At 34.7% G+C, this 19,891-nt stretch overlaps 2 protein-coding genes and 1 long non-coding RNA gene across 5 annotated transcripts in view; 2 read left to right on the forward strand and 1 right to left on the reverse strand.

Moving 5' to 3' along the window:
- fbl (pantothenate kinase 3 fbl) overlaps positions 1 to 12,769 on the forward strand; it is a 39,488-nt gene extending 26,719 nt beyond the window's left edge. For both annotated transcript variants that reach the window (XM_089712890.1, XM_089712889.1), the window contains 8 exons: positions 311 to 489; positions 1,325 to 1,498; positions 2,904 to 3,032; positions 4,066 to 4,217; positions 5,343 to 5,519; positions 6,364 to 6,499; positions 10,282 to 10,397; positions 11,024 to 12,769. In XM_089712890.1, coding sequence (XP_089569016.1) covers positions 311 to 489; positions 1,325 to 1,498; positions 2,904 to 3,032; positions 4,066 to 4,217; positions 5,343 to 5,519; positions 6,364 to 6,499; positions 10,282 to 10,397; positions 11,024 to 11,108 — 1,148 coding nt within the window. In that variant the 3' untranslated portion in view covers positions 11,109 to 12,769. The remainder of the gene's footprint in view (positions 1 to 310; positions 490 to 1,324; positions 1,499 to 2,903; positions 3,033 to 4,065; positions 4,218 to 5,342; positions 5,520 to 6,363; positions 6,500 to 10,281; positions 10,398 to 11,023) is intronic.
- The window catches only part of LOC149475684 (uncharacterized), a 40,746-nt gene extending 25,136 nt beyond the window's left edge, over positions 1 to 15,610 (forward strand). For both annotated transcript variants that reach the window (XR_016317977.1, XR_016317976.1), the window contains exon 2: positions 14,208 to 15,610. This is a non-coding gene — a long non-coding RNA (uncharacterized LOC149475684). The remainder of the gene's footprint in view (positions 1 to 14,207) is intronic.
- Positions 15,611 to 17,905: 2,295 nt separating this feature from the next.
- LOC149475685 (protein ZBED8-like) lies at positions 17,906 to 19,750 on the reverse strand. The gene is given in 3 exon segments (XM_089712485.1): positions 17,906 to 18,183; positions 18,186 to 18,973; positions 19,144 to 19,750. Coding segments are annotated over 3 exon segments (1,611 nt in total). The 3' UTR covers positions 17,906 to 17,967.
- Between the last annotated feature and the right edge of the window lie 141 nt (positions 19,751 to 19,891).

The following is a 19,891-nucleotide window of genomic DNA, read 5'->3' on the forward strand; positions in this document are numbered from 1 at the left end:
CCATTTTGAAAACGTATTCTAATTGCCCGTATTTGACAGTTTACGTGACATTTTAATATTATCGTGTAATACTTTATTGGATGGATAAGTTTTATCCAAGCATTGAAAAATCGGCCCTAAATCTATACTAATATTATAAAGCTGAAGAGTTTGTTTGAACGCACTAATCTCAGGAACTACTGGTCCGCTTTGAAAAATTATTTCAGTGTTATATAGCCCATTTATTGCGGAAGGTTATAGGCTATATATGTACCACGAGCGAAGCCGATGCGGACCGCTAGTAAATAATATAACTTTTATTGAATTTCAGCGATGCCCTGGTTCGGTATGGACATTGGGGGCACCCTCACGAAGCTCGTATACTTCGAGCCGCGGGAAACAAATAGACGAGAACTTGACAAAGAGACGGAGATTCTCAAGAACATACGCAGATATCTCACCAGGAACTCGGCGTATGGCAAAACGGGCAGACGGGATGTGCACTTACAGGTAAGAGTTTGTGACAAGTGATAGCTAGAGACAGACAAACAGACGAAAAGAAGGACTTTTTATAGAACATACGCAGATATTTTACCATTTCATTTATGTGTAATTTTTTAATGCAGTGCAAAATTTTTAATTTCCGACCGACTTTTCAGGCGAAAGACGCGGGTTCGAATTCCGCCTCATGAATTTGTGCCTTAATTTTTTTTTTTTTCAAATAATCATGATTATTTTTCCGACCCAAATATCGACCAATAGAATTGCACCATTCGACGTCACGTGGTACACCGTACAACCTACATGGTATTATACTGATAATTTTTTGAAAATTTTCTCTGGTCGTTGACGTCAAACTGACAGGTTCAATTCAATTGTGAAATTATTGGCCGACATTTGGGACGGAAAAATAATCTCCCGAATACCACACGAGCTTCAAAATTATCTGGCATTTCCCTCAAGGTTCCCTGCAAACAAATAAAGTCGTCAAGTTTTTCAGGAAAAACCTTGACTAAAAACTTGACTCCTTCATTTGTTTGCAACGAACCTATCGGAAAATACCCGATAATTTTGAAGCTCTTGTGGTATTATAAGTGAGTATTTGATGATATAAGTCTAAATCTATACTAATAATATAAAGCTGAAGAGTTTGTTTGTTTGAACGCGCTAATCTCAGGAACTACTGGTCCGATTTGAAAAATCCTTCAGTGTTAGATAGTCAATTTATCGAGGATGGTTATTATAGGCTATATATCATCACGCTAAGCCAACATGAGCGGAGCAATGCGGGTGAAACCGCGGAGCGCAGCTAGTTAATTAATATTCTAATTATTATCGCTTACAGATGGACAACGTAACGATCCGCGGCCGCCGCGGCACACTGCACTTCATACGGTTCCCGTCGAGCGAAGTTGGCGCTTTCCTCCAACTGGCCCGCTCCAAGGGAATGGCCACACTCGTGAACACGATATACGCGACTGGGGGTGGTGCGTACAAGTTTGAGGAGGACTTTATCAAGGTGAGAATAAGGTTCAATTTCGCTTGGCACATGTGTGGCTGTTGATGTGGACTTTATTGATTTGGGATAAAGTTCAGTTTTGCTTGGCACGTGTAGGGACGCGTAAGGTTCAGTTTTGATAGGCTTTTGTTTTTTGGTACAGTGCGTTCTGGTGCGAGTGATGTGGACTTTATTGGCGTGGGATAAGGTTGAGATTTGCTTAGCACGCGAGGGACGCGTAAGGTTCAGTTTTGGTTGGCTTTTGTGAAGTGTCAGTGCGCTTTGATGCGGGTGATGTGGACTTTATTAGCTTGGGATAGGGATGAAATTGGCTTGGCTTTAGTGCAATGTATTTTCGTTAGTGAGTTTCTTTCTGCAAGTGGCCCGTTCCAAGGGAATGGCTATACTCGTGAACACGATATACGCGACTGGGGGTGGCGTTTACAAGTTTGAGGAGGACTTTATTAAGGTGAGATTAAGGTCGACTTTTGCTTGGCACGTGTGTGGACTTTATTAACGTGACATAGAGTTCAGTTTTGCTTCACATTGAGCTGAGCGTAAGGTTCAGTTTTGATTGGCTTTTGTTTTTATGTCCTGTTGTGTGTTTGTATGTATGCGTGTGTTTTAAAGGTGCAGGTGGATTTTATTGACTTGGGATAGGGTTCAGTTTTGCTTGGCACGTGTGGGGTGTTTAAGGTTCAATTTAAGTTGGCGCGTGTGGCTGTGTCTATCTGCGTTTGTATTTGATAGGGTTGTGGCATTTGTGTAATTGTTTTTTTATTTTTTACTTTATTCTGATTAGCAATATGATTGAGTTTCGCTCGCCATATGTGTTCGAGAACGATTATGAGAAGGGCTTTAAAAAGGTGCTCTAATAAGGTTTAGCTTTGATTGATTTTTGTCTATTATATTAAATATATTATTGAGTTAATATTTCAAATTAACTTAATATTCACCAGCATGTAAATAAATGGTCGCATTTATTCTTAAATTCAAATTGAAAACTTTTATATCTATACATATAACTTTACTTTTACAAGTATTTATAGACACTTGTACCTAACATTACTATCTTATATCTATTGTTAGACGTAACTTTTGATTTAATATTTTTGTGGATGAAATAGTTGTCACTATTTCCTGTCAAAACATGTTTAGCTCACGAATGCTATAAATTGCCGCTTTCCTTTGACTCGTTCCGCATTCGTACGAATCGTGCCTAGGGGCTCGGACGTTGTTTATACGACGTTCGACCCAACTACCCTCACTTTGCTAATAATCGTTGACTTGCTGCGTTTTGTTATCAACTACCTACATCAATTAGGTAGCTGTGTAGAATCGCAGTACATTCTTATTACATTCAAACTAATATTTAACCCGGCCTCGCGTGTTATTTCTTACACTATATTTTGTATCTATCTTTCAGGAAGTGAACATGCGGCTATCAAAACTGGACGAGCTTGACGCGCTAATAGCGGGCGTTCTGTTCGTCGACTCTATGAATCCACAGGAGTGTTACTATTGGGCACCGCCAGATGGCGTTAATGAAAACTCGGTTAGTGTTTTAATATTATTATTATTTATCATATTTTTATTAAATTAAAAATAAAGAAACAAATCTCATACAGCTTTAATATGGGGCCGTCTTATCACTTCAGAGTGATCTCTACCAAGCGGCAAAGGATAAATGTTAGCTGTATAAAGGGAGGCATCAAAATCTTATTTGTGTAATAAAATAAAATCGGTTAGTATTTTAATAGAAATAGAAATATATTTAAAAAATCGACCGTGTGTCCAGCACTCGTGTCAGAAGTGTAACTTTTTTTGTTATATTCATGCCCATTTTATATTTAGGAGTAAATCATATCACTTAAAGTCGCTTTCTATGTCCCTATGTATGCTTAAATCTTTAAAACTACGCAACGGATTTTGTTGCGGTTTTTTTTAATAGATAGTGTTTGAAGAGGAAGGGTTTACTATATATGTAATATATTAGGTTTTAAGCACAGCGAGCGAAGCCGCGGGCGGAGAGCTAGTCTATATATTAGCTTAAGATATCTATATACCCAAAGGGTAAAACGGGACCCTATTGCTGAGACTTCGCCGTCTGTCTGTCTGTATCCATGTTGAATCTCATAAACAGTGACATCTAAAAAGCTGTAATTTTCACAAATGATCTATTTCCATTGCCGCTATAATAACAAATACTAAACATTAAAAAAAGTAAAATATTAAGGGGGGTCCCCATAGTACGGAACCCTTCGTGCGCGAGTCCGACTCGCACTTGGCCGTATTTTTATTCTCTTTAAGTGCAATAAAGGATTGATCCTACTATACTATTATAAAGGCGAAAGTTTGTAAGTATGGATGTATGGATGTTTGTTACTCTTTCACGTAAAAACTACTGAATGGATTTGAATGAAACTTTACCACAATATATATAGCTTATACATCAGAATAACACATAGGATAGGTTTTATTCCGGAAATCCCACGGGAACGGGAACTATGCGGGTTTTTCTTTGAAAGCGCGGGCAAAGCCGCGGGTGGAAAGCTAGTAAATAAATAAATATGATATTTATGTTTCAGCCGCCGTACTTAGAAGCGTCGCTATCGCAGTACGTCCGCAAGCCGTACGACTTCTCAAGCCCGTACCCGTTTCTGCTCGTCAACATCGGCAGCGGAGTTTCCATGCTTGTGGTCAGCGCACCGAACGATTATTGCCGCGTTAGTGGTACCAGGTTAGTCATCATCATCCATAGAAATCTAAATAACAAGACACTAGAACACACGTGACCTTGTCGCCACCAGGTGACTTCCAAGCCACCAGTGTGTTCATCGCTGTTCAGTTGCTCTCGAGACATATGTGTGTAAACATGGTGTGTTTCAGCATTTCCCATTGCGGAAATTCTATCAACCCATATATTATGTTTCCACAGCTGTGACACGGGCCTCCTATACAGGCTGTAGCGACAGTGAAATAATTTTTCAAATCGGACAAGGTAGGTAAGGTAGGTATGTTCTTTCTCAGGGTCTAAAGATTATCTGTGCCAAATTTCATCAAAATCGGTCCAGTAGTTTATGCGTGAAAACCATATATACATACAAACCTTTCCTCTTTATAATATTAGTATAGATAAATGGGAAAATTCTTCGTTCGTTTAAAACTATTCAATAATGAAGTGGAAACGTCGTTGTGCAAGTGTTCGTCAAAATTCTAGTCGAATGTACTCGCGTGTGATGAAGGTATAGACATATAGATGTAAGAGAGTGCGCCCGGGTGTATACATTTTAACCTGAACAATACAATCCTTCATAGACGTGAAGCTGTCAAAAAGCAAATAATATAATGGACATATGAAATTGTTGTGTGAGTTTTCTTCTTTTCACTCTTATGTATTCTATCTCGTTTCCAGTCTGGGTGGAGGCACATTCTTCGGCCTCTGCTGCTTACTAACAGGCTGCAGTAGTACATTAGCTCTACGTGTGTGTGTGTGTGTGTGTGTGCGTGAATGCGAGTGTGTATGTGTGTGTGCGTGTGAGATTTTCACTGTACCGCTCGCGTGTACGAGATATCTGTATCTTTTAGGAGTTTGTTCGATATCTTATATATACATATAAAACTCAAAGGTGACTGATATAGTGATCTATCAACGCACAGCCCAAAACCACTGGACGTATCGGGCTGAAATTTGGCATGCAGGTAGATGTCATAACCCCTAAGAAAGGATTTCCCGAAATTCTTGCGGGAACAGGGGAAAACGAGGATGCACGCACAAAGTCGTGGGCGGAAACTAGTTTAACTATGAAATTGTTGTGTGTGTTGTCTTTCCACCCTTATAAAATGTATTTTATCTCGTTTCCAGTCTGGGTGGAGGCACATTCCTCGGTCTGTGCTGCTTACTAACAGGCTGCAGCAGTTTCGAGGAAGCTATATCGCTTGCGGCGTCCGGGGACAATACGACAGTGGACAAACTGGTGCGGGACATATACGGGGGGGACTACGAGCGGTTCCGGTTGAGGGGAGATCTCGTGGCCAGCAGGTGATTATATTTATTTATTTATTTTATTTTAATTGGTATCCAAACACACTTATACATAACTAGCCTTTTATTGCGAAATATGTCCGGCTTCGCCCGTGGTAGGTATTTCGCAATAAAAGGTAGCCTATGTTCTTTCTCAGGGTCTAAAGATTGTCTGTGCCAAATTTCATCAAAATCGGTTTAGTGGGAAAGCGTAACAGACAGTCAGAGTTACTTTCGCATTTATAATATTAGTAAGGACTATATTAATACGAGTGGCTATAAAAGCCTCTTTTTTTATTTGTTCGCTTCATTTTCCCCTTCCTTCCAGCGAAAACGACGGACTACGTTTTGTATATCACTACATAGTATAAAACAAAGTCGCTTTCTCAGTCCCTATTTCCCTATGTCCCTTTGTATACTTAAGTCTTTAAAACTACGCAACGGATTTTGATGCGGTTTTTTTTAATAGATAGAGTTATTTAAGAGGAAGGTTTTAGTAGGTATATAATTTATTAGGTTTTAAACAAAGCGGGCGAAGCCGCGGGCGGTAAGCTAGTAGCATATATTTCTTATAGCATGACCGAAAAACATGGATTAAGACTTCATCTTTGACTGATTAAAAGTAGATTTTGATCTAACAACTTATTGAAGTGAAAACTTCTTTATCGGCGTTGAGCACTTTTTCTGTAATGGGTATAAAATCTTAAACTCGCGTCAGGACACGTGACCTGATCGAAAAAGCGTGACGGATGGATATCAAACATGTTCTACGTTAATAATCAAGTTTTCACTTCTGCCGGCACTCCCGGAGTGCAACCCGTCTTTTTTATATATTTTTTAAATAATGTTAATAATTTTCCAGTTTCGGGCACATGTGCTCAGCGGACAGACGTGCCAAAGTGTCCCGGGAGGACCTGGCTCGAGCCACGCTTGTGACTATCACCAACAATATCGGCTCCATAGCGCGGCTCTGCGCGTCCAACCAGAGGATAGAGCGGGTGAGTGACAGATATTGTATATATATAAAACTCAAAGGTGACAGATATAGTGATCTATCAACGCACAGCCCAAACCACTGGACGTATCGGGCTGAAATTTGGCATTCAGGTAGATGTTAGGACGTAGGCATCCGCTAAGAAAGGATTTCCCGAAATTCTTGCGGGAACGGGGAAAAACGGGGATGCACGTACAAAGTCGTGGGCGGAAGCTAGTTGTATATTATATAAATAAATACAATTCATTAATTTCAGGCATTGAGATAATATTACTACGTATGGAGGAGACACCACGAACAAAATCTGTGCGCCATTTTTTTGCTCTAACTAAGTTTTAAAAATTATTATCTAGTTAAGTACTTACTGATGAAAGTTATTCCTTTGCATTTTTCCGTTCCGTTTTCATATTTGATAATTCATTTCTAATAATGTATTCATTACGTTGGAAAAAGTAAACTTTTTTTTTTATAATCTCCCATTTTTTTTTTAAGGGGATCACTATGGTCAAAACCGAAAAACACCTTAAACATATTGAATTTTGTTGAGGAAACTGTTGGTACGATTGTCTTAAAAAAAATATATGTGATACTCAAGGATATAATTAACAAATTGTATTGTTTACTTTTCAGTTTAGAACGGCCTAAACATAAAAAAAATACATACAAATCAACCCCTTTTTTAACATAAAACGCATTTTGTTAGGAAAACGGCTACATATTTATACATGAAATTTATACCAAAAAATATGTTATGATATTTGTAACAATTTGTATTGATTGTTTTTTCAATTTTCATTATTATCGTTAAATTATCAAGAAAAAACTCGAATTTATAATAAAACCCACATAAAACCTCACCTCTATTGCATATTTTCGACGAAATTTGACGGTGTCAGTTCGACTCGGACGGGGGACTGTACGTGCGGTTTTTTTTGCAAAATAACGCTAAAATTCACCGAATTGAATGTTTTGTTAAATTAAACCAGATTGTAATAGGTATTTACATGAGCAGTTCATGAAATGAAAGTTAAAAATAGGTATGTAAAGATATAAAAATCTGTTTGTAAATTAGTTTTGTTTTTGAAAGGCGTCATTGAATAATATCCAGTGTTGATAATTTTTGACAGTAAAATATTATCAGAAAACACATACCTATAAAACAGTAACCAGACTTTCCCTGTGCCTTGAATATTTAAAAAAAAAAGATTAATTGCTGTTCTATCGTATATTTTAAGGGTCCAAAACAATCCAAAGCCGGGAGATACTGACACAAAATTTTGGGTCATTTGTAACAGGATGGCGGTTCTACAGTGGTCTTAGTACGCAATGACAAAAAGAAAAATCATGGTCAGAACAGTGGTACCGGTAGACTAGTCGCGTGGACGTTAGTCGAACTCGTCGGATAAATTACGGAAGGCAAACGATTTGTAACACAAAAATTTTAGGATTTACCGATAGCCCATAAAAAAGAAGTAGGCGGTAGTGTCATGCCATACTTTTCCGGTGTAATTTACAGCCCACAATACCGACGTGAATGCGTTGATTTAAAAAAAAAATTCAACCATTTGTACCAGGCTAATTTTTGCACAGGTAATCATCGTCCAGTAGCCATGTACGAAAATCGCCATGCCATACTTTTCAGACAGTTCCATGGTCGCCATACCGCCGAAAATCAGCAATTTTTTTTATATTGTATAAAATCATTTAATTTTATATTATTGTATAAAATCGTAGGAAAGTCAAAACTGACATAAACGTATAGCAACATTTTTAGCCGACGCCATTATAGGACGAAATTCTCAATTCAACTGAATTTTTTGTTGGTTCCGTTACCTCCGCACTTTTAACTGGGTGAACCGATGATTTCTTCTACACTAATATTATAAAGAGGAAAACTTTGTTTGTTTGTTTGTTTGATTGTAATGAATAGGCTCATAAACTACTGGACCGATTTTAAAAATTCTTATTCTTTCTTTTGTTAAATCAACGTTCGGCCTAGTAATCCAAACAAATATCAGATTTAATCAGATGTCGGCGATGTCTTATATAGACACAAATAATGGAAACAATGCTAAAAAACATAAATTTAAAGTTACAACATCATAAAAAATAGATTTGATCGGAGCCCTCAGTACGCGAGTCTAACTCGTACTGGGTCGGTTTTATTTCCTCTTCAACTGTACTATAATTTTCCTGTTGCCATGACATGGTGGTACTGATCTACACACGTCACATGCATTTTTTCCAAAGCCACAACAAAATAAATTATCCAAGTTTGCACCCTTATGAAACCAATTCCAAGTTGCCCAATTTCTTCCTTGCCCGCGCCAACATAATATGTAAGACTGTTTAACTATAGCGTTGAACATTGTAATAGACCATAGATACCGACACAACTAACACTGTATTCTTTGAACGGAAGGTATGACCCATATCAGTCATAGTCATAGGCTCTGGTAACTTCAGTCGCAGGAAAATCACTCATTTTGTAATGTGTTCAAAGATAAACAGTAGAAAAAAATAAACTCAGTTTAAAACACGTTATAATATTTTTTATTTTAAGCTGCTATATAGTCGATAAATAGGCACCAAACTCTTAAAGGGATATAATATTTTAATGTTTAAAAATCGAAACACATTTTTTTTCTCGTCATCATTTGAAATTTTCAAAGACGTAAGGGATTTAAAAAATTAACCCCGAACTAACTACAAAATACATGACAAGTCGAAAAAAACGTGATTTTTTGTCCGTTCCCCTATTTTTTTCGGTGTGTGTAGGTTGCATGCATATATTCCTACTAGGTATGAAGAGATATACAGAGAACGCTAAATACATTTGCCTGGTCACCATTACCATTCGATACACCATGACATGGTAGAGGCCGTTCTATAGAATTACGTCAAATAATGTACTCCATCTTTTATATCTCTGTAGGTGAGATGTTCTCCACCCTAGCCATCATCAGGTCTCCAGAATATAGTAGTGTCCGTGTTGAATAAAATTAATTTCTAAATCGGTGTTTTCTTAACTGTTCCCTACTCTAGAACTTATAATTACTTGCTTAGTCATCTTAAGGTCTCCAGAATGGGTCATGTAGTAGAGACTTTGCTTATAACGGTTAATGTTGAAAGATGAGTCTTCCTACATTACATTTACAACATACATAGTACACAATATTTACTATTCATAAATGTAAAATGTTACTGCCTCTCAGAGAAAACATAAATTAGGTAGAAACCACTAACACATTACGATACAATACGATACAGTATACAATTCCATAATCTTTGGTCACTTTTACTTCAACAACGATGTATATTTATAGAGGGCGGTTAAAAAAACAAATTCAAATGTAGTGACAGAATCATTAAGGTCGTTGAACCATGTAATTGCCTTAAGTGAAACTTCTTTAGGCGCGCTAAGAGTAAAATTTCAAGGTTGCCTCATAGTAATATAATCCCGTCATGGAGTAAGACGATTTTGTTACCTTTGAATCTAGCCAAAGAAGTTTCACTTCTGGCACGTGTGCTCGGCACACGCGCTCTTTTTTTATAAATAACTCAGAAAAGTCTGCCATATGAAATAATTTATTTATTTGGTTTACCAACGTTTCTTTACATAACAGATAAAACATCAATGTTAAAAAAAACACTTATGGGTAAACACAGCATGCGTAAAGTAAGCCTAAAAGTATAAAATTAATGAATTAACTATTAGGTATCTTAAACAATGAAAAAATTATAAAATATAATAATAATATTTTATTTTATTATTATTATAAACAGGTAGTTTTCTGCGGCAACTTCCTTCGAGTGAACCCGCTGTCTATGAAACTGTTGTCGTACGCGATGTCCTACTGGTCCAAGGGAGCTTTGAAAGCGTTGTTCCTTGAACACGAAGGGTTTGTATTTTTTTAAAGTGAAACTTTTATTACATCGTCTCAAACTTTTTAGTCTGTGTAGCGCATGTCGCGTGACGGTCGAACCGTACGATAATTATCGTACAAATACGATAATTTTGTGCCTAAGTTTCACTTTTACCGTGGTTTCATAAAACCACACAACATTTTATTTTTTTATATATTTTATTACTTAATAAATAAATTAAGACTAGACTTGCTTTGCGCTTTGTAGAAAACTTGACAAATTATATATTAAAACTTTCCTTGAGAATGACTCTATATATATTAAAAAAACTGCATCAAAATTCGTTACGTAGTTTTAAAAATTGAAGCATATTTCTATTGTTATACGTACCGATATTGTTTTAAAAATAGTGATTAAAAAATTTTTAAAGCTCAAAATGTTTCCGGGCAATTTATTGTGTAACTTATGTGCGAAGTGAAAGTCTCATCGAAATCGGTTCAGCCGTTTCGCACTTCCTTGAAAGCACACAATGTTTATTATAATGGGACATATAGAGTCAAGAGTTTTAGCAATTACTATCTTGTTTATTTGTCATATTAGAGACTATTGATAACTATTACGTATATTAATTTTTACTGACTACCAATTGTAAAATTCGCAGCTATTTCGGCGCAGTCGGTTGCCTGCTACACTACGACAGTAAGAACCACAAACAGAATTGCAACTCTGAACACAGCGACAGGTGAATTGCATCAACAACATCAAAAACATCAAAATAATCATTTTCATAAACAACAACAATCATTGACGTACAATAAACAACCAGTCTCATTATGCTGAAAATTAAATGTCCGAAGCGAAACTCTGTCTACGCGTCTAATAGGCAGGGTTTTGTAATAAGCGTGTACAATCGACTTTGAACTTAAAAAACATGTCGTTTGAGTTTGAATCAAAACTCTGCTTCCGCGCCTAATAGGCAGAGTTTTCGAGCAATAGACTTTGAACATTACTGCTACGAAATAAGGTTGTTATTTCAATGAATGTTTTGTATAAAGATTTTCAAGAGCTTTTTGTAGGCGATTGTGAAACTAGTTGTTTATAGTATATCAATGTGTGTGTATTATATAACATATATTGTGTATACAGGGTGGGATTTTAAATGGGTAGCCATTTTTTCTAAGCTATTGCATAGCTTCTATCGCGGGCCTTGAGCGCGGGGACCGAATCCAGAAATTCCGTAACGAAAAAACCTCACGCTCCCCACTCCGACGGGCGGAGGTGTGGCTTGAAGACATAGCATGCAATAGCTTTACCGCGGAAGTCCCCGAGTGACACACGTCTTTTTTTTTTAGGGAATTTTCAGTGTGTTTTTGTTTAAGTTTCAATGGCGTATGGTTTTGGATTAAATAAAAATGTTAAGTACTGTTTCTTTTCTACACTGTGTAAATTGAAATATTTTAAATAAAATTAGTTTTACTTTCAACTTTATTTTAGTATGTTTCTGTGCTTTTGCGGAAGTAGTTCTCTTAGTGTAGACTAAATATTGTTTTTTTAGGAAAAAATTTTTTATCTAAAATTAAAATTGGCTACACATTTAAATTTGTACTTTGTGCTTTATTCTAAAACTGTAACAGTAAGGGTTGCCAGATAAATGAAAAGTATAAAAAGCGCTAATTTTTTTATACAGATTTGAACTTAATTCATTACACACGTATAAATGATATTTTAATTTATCATCCAATGTCCATTTAAAAATTATATCCACATAAATTAAAAACCTCGCATGTGGCAACCCCAAATAAAAAAAAAATACATTAAGTATTATAATATTAACTACTTATGTATAAAAGTAATAAAATATGAAAATCTGTATCTTGGGTTGCCTTCTTCAATATATGCCTTAGATTTATATACTTTGCCGTTTTAAAATAAATTAAAATTATATTATTATATACGTATAATTTTTTTTACAAACAAAAATTATTATTGTTAAATTATTAATATTTATGAATTATCAATTTTCAATAACTTTTTCAAGTTATTTATCTAATTAGAACATTTTATTCAAAACGAGATAAATAATTTGGAAAGACGCAAAAAATATATGTTCTTATAAAAATAAATAAAAAGCAAGTCCTTCATTATCAAGTTTTCTTGTAAACTTCAGTTTAAAATAACCGTTGGTTTAATTTAAACAGACAATTATAATAAAAATATGTATATTTTATGTTACTTGTGTACTATAAACGCAGTTTAAGCTACGTTGAAAGTTTAAAAAAGTTCTTTTTAAGTTCCTTTTATGGCCAAGCTTGTTTCTCCAAATTTTCATACACATAGCAGAATACCTATTCGATATTAAACAAATACATAAATAGAGTAGGTTTGACTTGGAAAGAGACAATAATATGTAAGAAGAGCGTGTGCGCCGTGTACACGTGTCAGAAGTGAAACTTGTTTGGCAAGATTCAGATACCAAAATCGTCGCTTTACTCCATAACGTGACGGTATTGCCATTACGCGATATTGGAATTTTATTCTCAACGCGCCTAAAGAAGTATCACTTCAAAAAGAAAAGTAATAAGTACGTTAGAGAGAGTACGAAAGATTTGACAGTTTGTTTCTATAAAGAGACACAAATAGGAAAACACGATTTTTTATAATATAAATAAATAAATATTTCAAGACAATTTTCACACACGGTACGATCTGATCGCATACTAAGCTTTCGCTTGTGTTATGGTAACCAGATGGCTAGTAAAAAAATGTCCGAAGCAAAAAATCTGCCTACGCGTCTAACAAGCAGAGTTTTCGTGCAATTGGCTTAAAAAAATCTCTTTAAAGTGTCTTGCCTACTCTATTTATGATAACTATAATCATATATGCAACTTTTAAGCGTCCAAAAGAAATGTACTACATTATAATATTATTACAAAAAGCACAAATGTATATATCAATCGCTAAAGTAATAAATAAATAGGTTTTATTCATTATTGTGTATTGTTTCGAATGAATGCTTTAGGAAATTTTACAAATTTTGCACGCGTAAGTCTAAACACGAACGTGGGGAACGCTAAAAAGATAAATTTAAATGTTTTAATAGTTAAAAAAAGTTAAAGTTAAAGTTTAGTTTTAAAGAGAATATGGAAAAATAGATCGATTTTTTTTTATGAAATATAACAAAGAATTATCCAATTTTCTTTGGAGGACTTACCTTAGATATAAAATGCTTAAGAAATTCATTTTTTTAATGCTAGTAAGTTAAAAAATCCCATGTTCGTTGTTTAGAGGTCTTATACTTTGTTTCCACACGTATTTATTTAGGTTAAAATATATAATTTATTGTTATTTAAGAAGGGATACGGTGATAGTAGAGGGTTAGGTTTTAACAATAATATTATAAGTAGAAAGGTGTAGATAGGCTAAAGCGAAATGTGGCTAAATAGCCAGATTACACTTTAGTTGTCTCTTTCCCTCACGATAGTTGAATCATGCCATCTCACTTTGACGTGTAATAAGCTCATATGTATGTTTGTATGTATCCGACTCCTTTAGACTCGATTTTGGCTTTAAACGGACAGATATTATTCAAACTTTGTTCACTTATCAAGGATCGGTGACGATACAATAATTTCATGAATTTGTCTTATTAATGCGTATAACTAGCTGTGCCCCGCGGTTTTACCCGCAGTGCTCTGCACCTGTTGGTCTTAGCGTAATGATATACGCCTATACCCTTCCTCGATATGATGGGCTATCTAACACTGAAATAATTTTTCAAACCAGTTAGTTCCTGAGATTAGCGCGTTCACACAAACAAACGCTTCAGCTTTATAATATTAGTATAGATTGAACTCGAATGTTGCGTTGGTACCCTATCTACACCTATTTACTTGTAATATTATTGGGTTTATACATATATATTTCTAGATTTCTCTAGATTGTCTTTGTTTGGACGGACGCAAGGTTCTCATTTTGCAAATGTTTTTAAATTATTGAATACTTGGTGAGATACTTTGGTTTGTATAATATTTTTTTTTATCATAAGGGTCGTGACACACTAAGCGCAGCGTTTATTTGTATATAAATACGTTTTCCTGTAAAAATATTTATAGAGATAAAGTAGATTGAGTTTTCTTTAATGGCAATGGTTTTTAAATATAATAATAATCGTTATTAAAAATAATTATTTGTTTTAATAATTTTGACATATCTTCTTGAGACAGTTATTTTATCTCTGATATTGTGAATTAAAATAATTTTAACCTATTTAAAACTGGATTTCTTGTTATTTTAAGTTTTGTGATTGAAATTTGTTAATCATATTGTGCTGAAAGTCCGTTAAAATTATCACATATGGATATAGTGATTGTTGTATTATAACGAGTTTTAAAATTCTTATTCGATAATATGTAAGTTGTTTTGCATTGAACAATATAATATTAAAATAACATACATTATGCTGTATAGATGCAAAATGAATTGAAATCACATGGAATAATTTAAAATAATTATATTAGGGGGCGTCCATAAATTACATGAGAGTTTTTAGGGGGGGGAGGGAGTCGAGTGAAATCTCATCTTACCTTACGTTGGGGAGAAAGTCTCGACAAATGTCACGCAATTAAATAAAAAAAACACCTCAAGTAATTTATGGGCGCCCCCTTATCCATAAATTATGCAAACATTAAACAATAATGCTAAAAATTCGCATGATGATCGACGTGATGCGATCCAATCGCACAAAATAGTATAAGTTTTGTGAAACGGTAAGTTTCTACTTTCTGCTATCTCTCTCGAGTCTTAAAATTTCTTAGACTTGTACTTTCGCTAACTAAAAGAGCTTTCAAGGAGTTTGAGACAGAGATAGTAGAAACCGGGTTTCAAACCGTTAAAGTCTTACAAGTGTGGGGTTTTAAGCAGTTTAATAAAAAGTATTACTGCGTTGTCTTATTTTGACGATCCATGAAAAGGGCATACATTTTTTATATATTAATAGCGGGTATTGTAAAAAGGCTTAGTGTATACTAGCCCTTATAAGATAAATCAGTCTATCTCGCTCTAGCATTCTTTTATACATATGAGTGAGCGAGACGGATTGATGTCAGCAATTTTTGTTTTAAATGAGTAAAAATTTGTATTTCAGGGTTTTGTTACGCATAATTATTATGTTTCAGTTGAATGACTGTATGTAATATAAGCGATTTTTAATATTTTATAATGTGATTAGAAATAAATAATCTATTATCAAGATTTTGTTTTATTTTACAACCCTTTATATTTATTTAAACAGCAGTCCTCCGCTCCTGTTGGTCTTAAGTAATGATTATAGCCTATATAGCCTTCCTCGATAATTGACCTCTATCACAAAAATAATTGTTTAAATCGGTATAGTTATATCGGTATAGTTCCTGAGATTAGCTATAATCTAGTAAACAGATAAGTAAAGATTGATTTTTCAACCTCACGTTGACCATGTTTGTACTTTCTATTCGAACAAAAACCACAGTATCAAAAAAACGCACATTTTAGGTAAGTAGTGTAGGTATGTCAAGTTTCATTTCTATATACCTATTCAGTATATAATTTACTAGCTGCTCCGCGCGGTTTCACCCCCGTGGCTCCTCTCCTTTTGGTCGTAGCGTGATGGTATATAGCCTAGCCTTCCTCGATAAATGAGCTATCTAACACCGAAAGAATTTTTCAAATCGGACCAGTAGTTCCCGAGATTAGCGCGTTCAAACAAACAAACAAACTCTTCAGCTTTATAATATTATATAATTACGAGAGTCGATAGTTGCAGTTTCGAGTTCAGTAGCCAAAACTTTTTCATAGAATTCAAATAGTATTTACACGTGTGAACAATGAAAATTCACAAATTGATCACATCACAAAAGCCAACGACAATAGATTTTAAAATAAATAGTTTATTCAATACGGAATTTAGTTGAACTAATTATTTAATATTGTACATTATAAACAATTAATAGCGATACAATTTATTAAAATACTAATCCTATCTTCTCACCATTAAATCTTTATGCAAATGTTATGCAACTAATTCATTAAAATCAAATTCCATTTTCGGCCAAATTGCGTCCATTCTTTCTTTTTTCAAACGTAAATTTGAAATTTCCCGCCTTTGCTGCCGCAGTAATTTTTTATCAGATTGGTATTTCACAATATCGTTTAGTAATTTATTGATGACCCTATCGGAATCGTCCCTTTTGTTTGTAATATAGAGCATTCCATTTTTATCGAACAATTTGTTTACAATGTTTAAGTCGTTGGGGAAGTTTTTTCTGAACTGTAGATTTTCTAATGACGATATGTGGTGGTAATGATTATGTACTTGAATAGGCGAATGCTTGTAATAGTATCCACTTCTCATCTTATTACTCCAATATGGCCGGGCATGTCTATACGCATATATTAATTCTACTGAAATTAAAATTTAATTAACTGTATTTAGAAAATTCATGTGTAGGTAACCATTGCAGTTTCATTTTGAAACAATTACTTAATTATTGTCCTGCCAAAAAATATGCTGAAATTAAGATTCTGTAGGTACCTATAAAGTGATAAAAGTTAAGTATTCAGTGCGCATTATAACATCTTCGAAATTCGAATTTCGATATATTCTTTTTTCAGTATAACATTTTGCACAACTAACAATTTATAGGGCTAGCAGGACACAGAATCACATAATTCAATGAACCAATAAATAAAATCAACCAGTCAAACATGTATATCTGCCCTAAATGTCGAGAACACTATAATTTAGTGATACCTATCATACCCAAGTAATAAGTGAATATTATATTATTTTCTATACCATCAAATGACCTAAAAATCGTTTGCTTTTGACATTGATTGTGAGCATACTTACAAATAAAAACACTATACAATAAAATTTTATACATGACACTGAAGTATGTTTCTACCGGATAAGGGCTTTGTTATCAAAAACTAAATTTAAAATTGAAAGTCATGCTCATTAATTTTAGATTTTGCTTTTCATCATGATTATGTTTTATTGGTTTTTAGATGTAAGAAGACATCGTCCGATAAAAGAAAATCTTATAATCCTGAAACAGCATTAAATTCCACATTATTTTTAAACAAATATAATACCGACAGGCTACATTAATAAAAATCGGTCAATTTTATGGAATGATTTTTGGTTCTGGAGATGTAGTATATATTATACTAGCTGCGCTCCGCGGTTTCACCCGCGTGGCTCCGCTCCTGTTGGTCTTAGCGAGATGATAAATAGCCTTCCTCGATAAATGGGCTAACCGAAAGAATTTTCTAAATCGGATCAGTAGTTCCCGAGATTAGCGCATTCAAACAAACAAACTCTTCAGCTTTATAATATTAGTATAGATCAGGGGTTCCCAACCTTTTTTTGTCTACTGCCCACTTTAAGAATAAATTATTTTTTAACGCCCCCCTTTTTAAACATACTTAAAAACCGCTAAGTACTTATAACTGATTATTGAAACACAACTTTATAGTATCTTTTATTGAAAATAAAACAAACAAATAAAACAGACAGAGTATCTTTTATTGAAAATAAAACAAACATAATCAATTCTTATATAAAAACTAATGTGAAGGTTGAATCTGATGCTGTTCAATAAGTTTGTTGATATCAGGTTCCAATTTACTCAAAAACAGCCGCAAGTCGCCACGTTCGGTAACACGCAAACGATTTCTCTTTTTAGTAAGCAGCGTTGCCACAGCACTAAATCCACGTTCACACAAATATGACGATGGGAATGCTATCAAGAATCGTTGAACAATTGACCACAATCCAGGTTTGTTGATCCAAAAGAAAATTGCGGGATCGGTTTTTGTAGCCAAAATTCTTGATATCCATTTTTGAACTTGATTTTTGTTTCTTCGTTTGTTGTCAATTCTATAAGTTCTTCTTCCAGCTGAGGTGACATTGCTGTGTTGACATTTGAAAACGGATCTATCACCCAGTCTGGTATTTCCAAGTTTAAAATGTCCTGGTATCGTTCGGTGAAGTCAATGTGGAGGTTTTCCAAATGTTGGCAGTAGGCAAACAAGTCGTCGTTACTGCAGAATACTGATAAATTCGGAAAATTGTGAAACTCACGTCTGCCCATATTCTTTTTGTGCAGAAGCAGTTTAGCTGCAAAAGCAGCAACGACATTTTTTGTTTTAATTAAATTTAGTTCATCGCCTTGCAGTTGGAGGTTCATGTCGTTGAACAATTTATACAGGTCTGTCATGTAAGCTATATCATTCTTTGATGTTATGAGCTTGTTGCGCAGTTCTGTATCTTTAGTTTCCAAGAACTCTATTACAGAGTCAAACAGGTTGTAAAATCGAATCAGACAATTGCCTCTTGACAGCCAACGAACTTCAGTATGAAGCAACAAACGGTTGAAATCTTCGTCATTAGTAGCACAAAGCTGATGAAATAATCTATCATTCAAAGAGCTGCTACGGATTTTATTGACTGCTTTGATGACATATTGCAGTGATTGAAATAGTCGTTCACTTAAGTTTCTAGCAACCAAATGTTGTCTATGAATAACGCAATGTATAGCAAAGACATCTGGAATTTTATTCTTTAAGTACGCTATTAGAAGCCTTTATGGCGCCCTGTCATAGCCGGAGCGCCATCCGTAGCAACTGATATAATATTTTTCAAAGGAATCTCTTTCTCTTCACAAAACTTTTCCAATGTATTGAATATGGTTTCGCCTTTTGTATCTGTCTCCAAATTTCTGGCAAACAATAGTTCTTCACGTATTTTCTCATCTTTAATAAACCTCCCGTAAGATAGCAACAACGCTTCATTAGTTGGTAAAGTGGACTCATCGAGCTGAATTGAGAATTGACTAGTCCTCAGATGATTGCGCAATGATTCTTCAATGTTTTCAGCCATTTCATCAATTCTTCTTTGCACAGAATTATTACTCAAAGGAATTTTTCGGATAATATCTGCGGCCGGTTTATGAAGCACAGTAGTTATTACTTCCTTTATTGCTGGCAAAATTAACTCTTCTCCGATGTTGTGTGGTTTGCCTTTTTGAGCAATTAACAAAGAGATATTGTACGAAGCTCGAAGTCCGTCGTCATCTTGCTTAGCAGCCGCCGAAAATAGTTTTGATACACTTGGCTGAGTATTATGCTTCTTCTCTAGGTCTTGAAAATATGCTACATTCTTGTCTTTCTTATCTGGATGCATTTTATTCAAATGATCTTGCAGTCTTGAAGGCTTCATTGCTTCGTTCGAAAATGTTTTTAGACATAGAAGACACAAAGGCGACGACGGGTTTGTGGGATTTTCAATAAATCCGAATTTAATATATTCCGCAGAGTATTGCCGTCTCTTCTTTTTTACTTCCGACATTGTTTTGTTTTGAGAAATACGTAAGTGTTGAAATCAAGTACTGCTTATCTATTATGCGCGAAACCGCAAATGAAAATAAAATAAATTTACGTCGTTTATATAGGATTGCATAAGCAGCACGCACCAACATGAATAAGACAT

This window comes from Colias philodice, chromosome 29 (genome assembly GCF_061535455.1).
Source record: "Colias philodice isolate Cphi_HAF_F1 chromosome 29, ilColPhil1 Martin Lab GWU primary, whole genome shotgun sequence".
Lineage (NCBI taxonomy): Eukaryota > Metazoa > Arthropoda > Insecta > Lepidoptera > Pieridae > Colias > Colias philodice.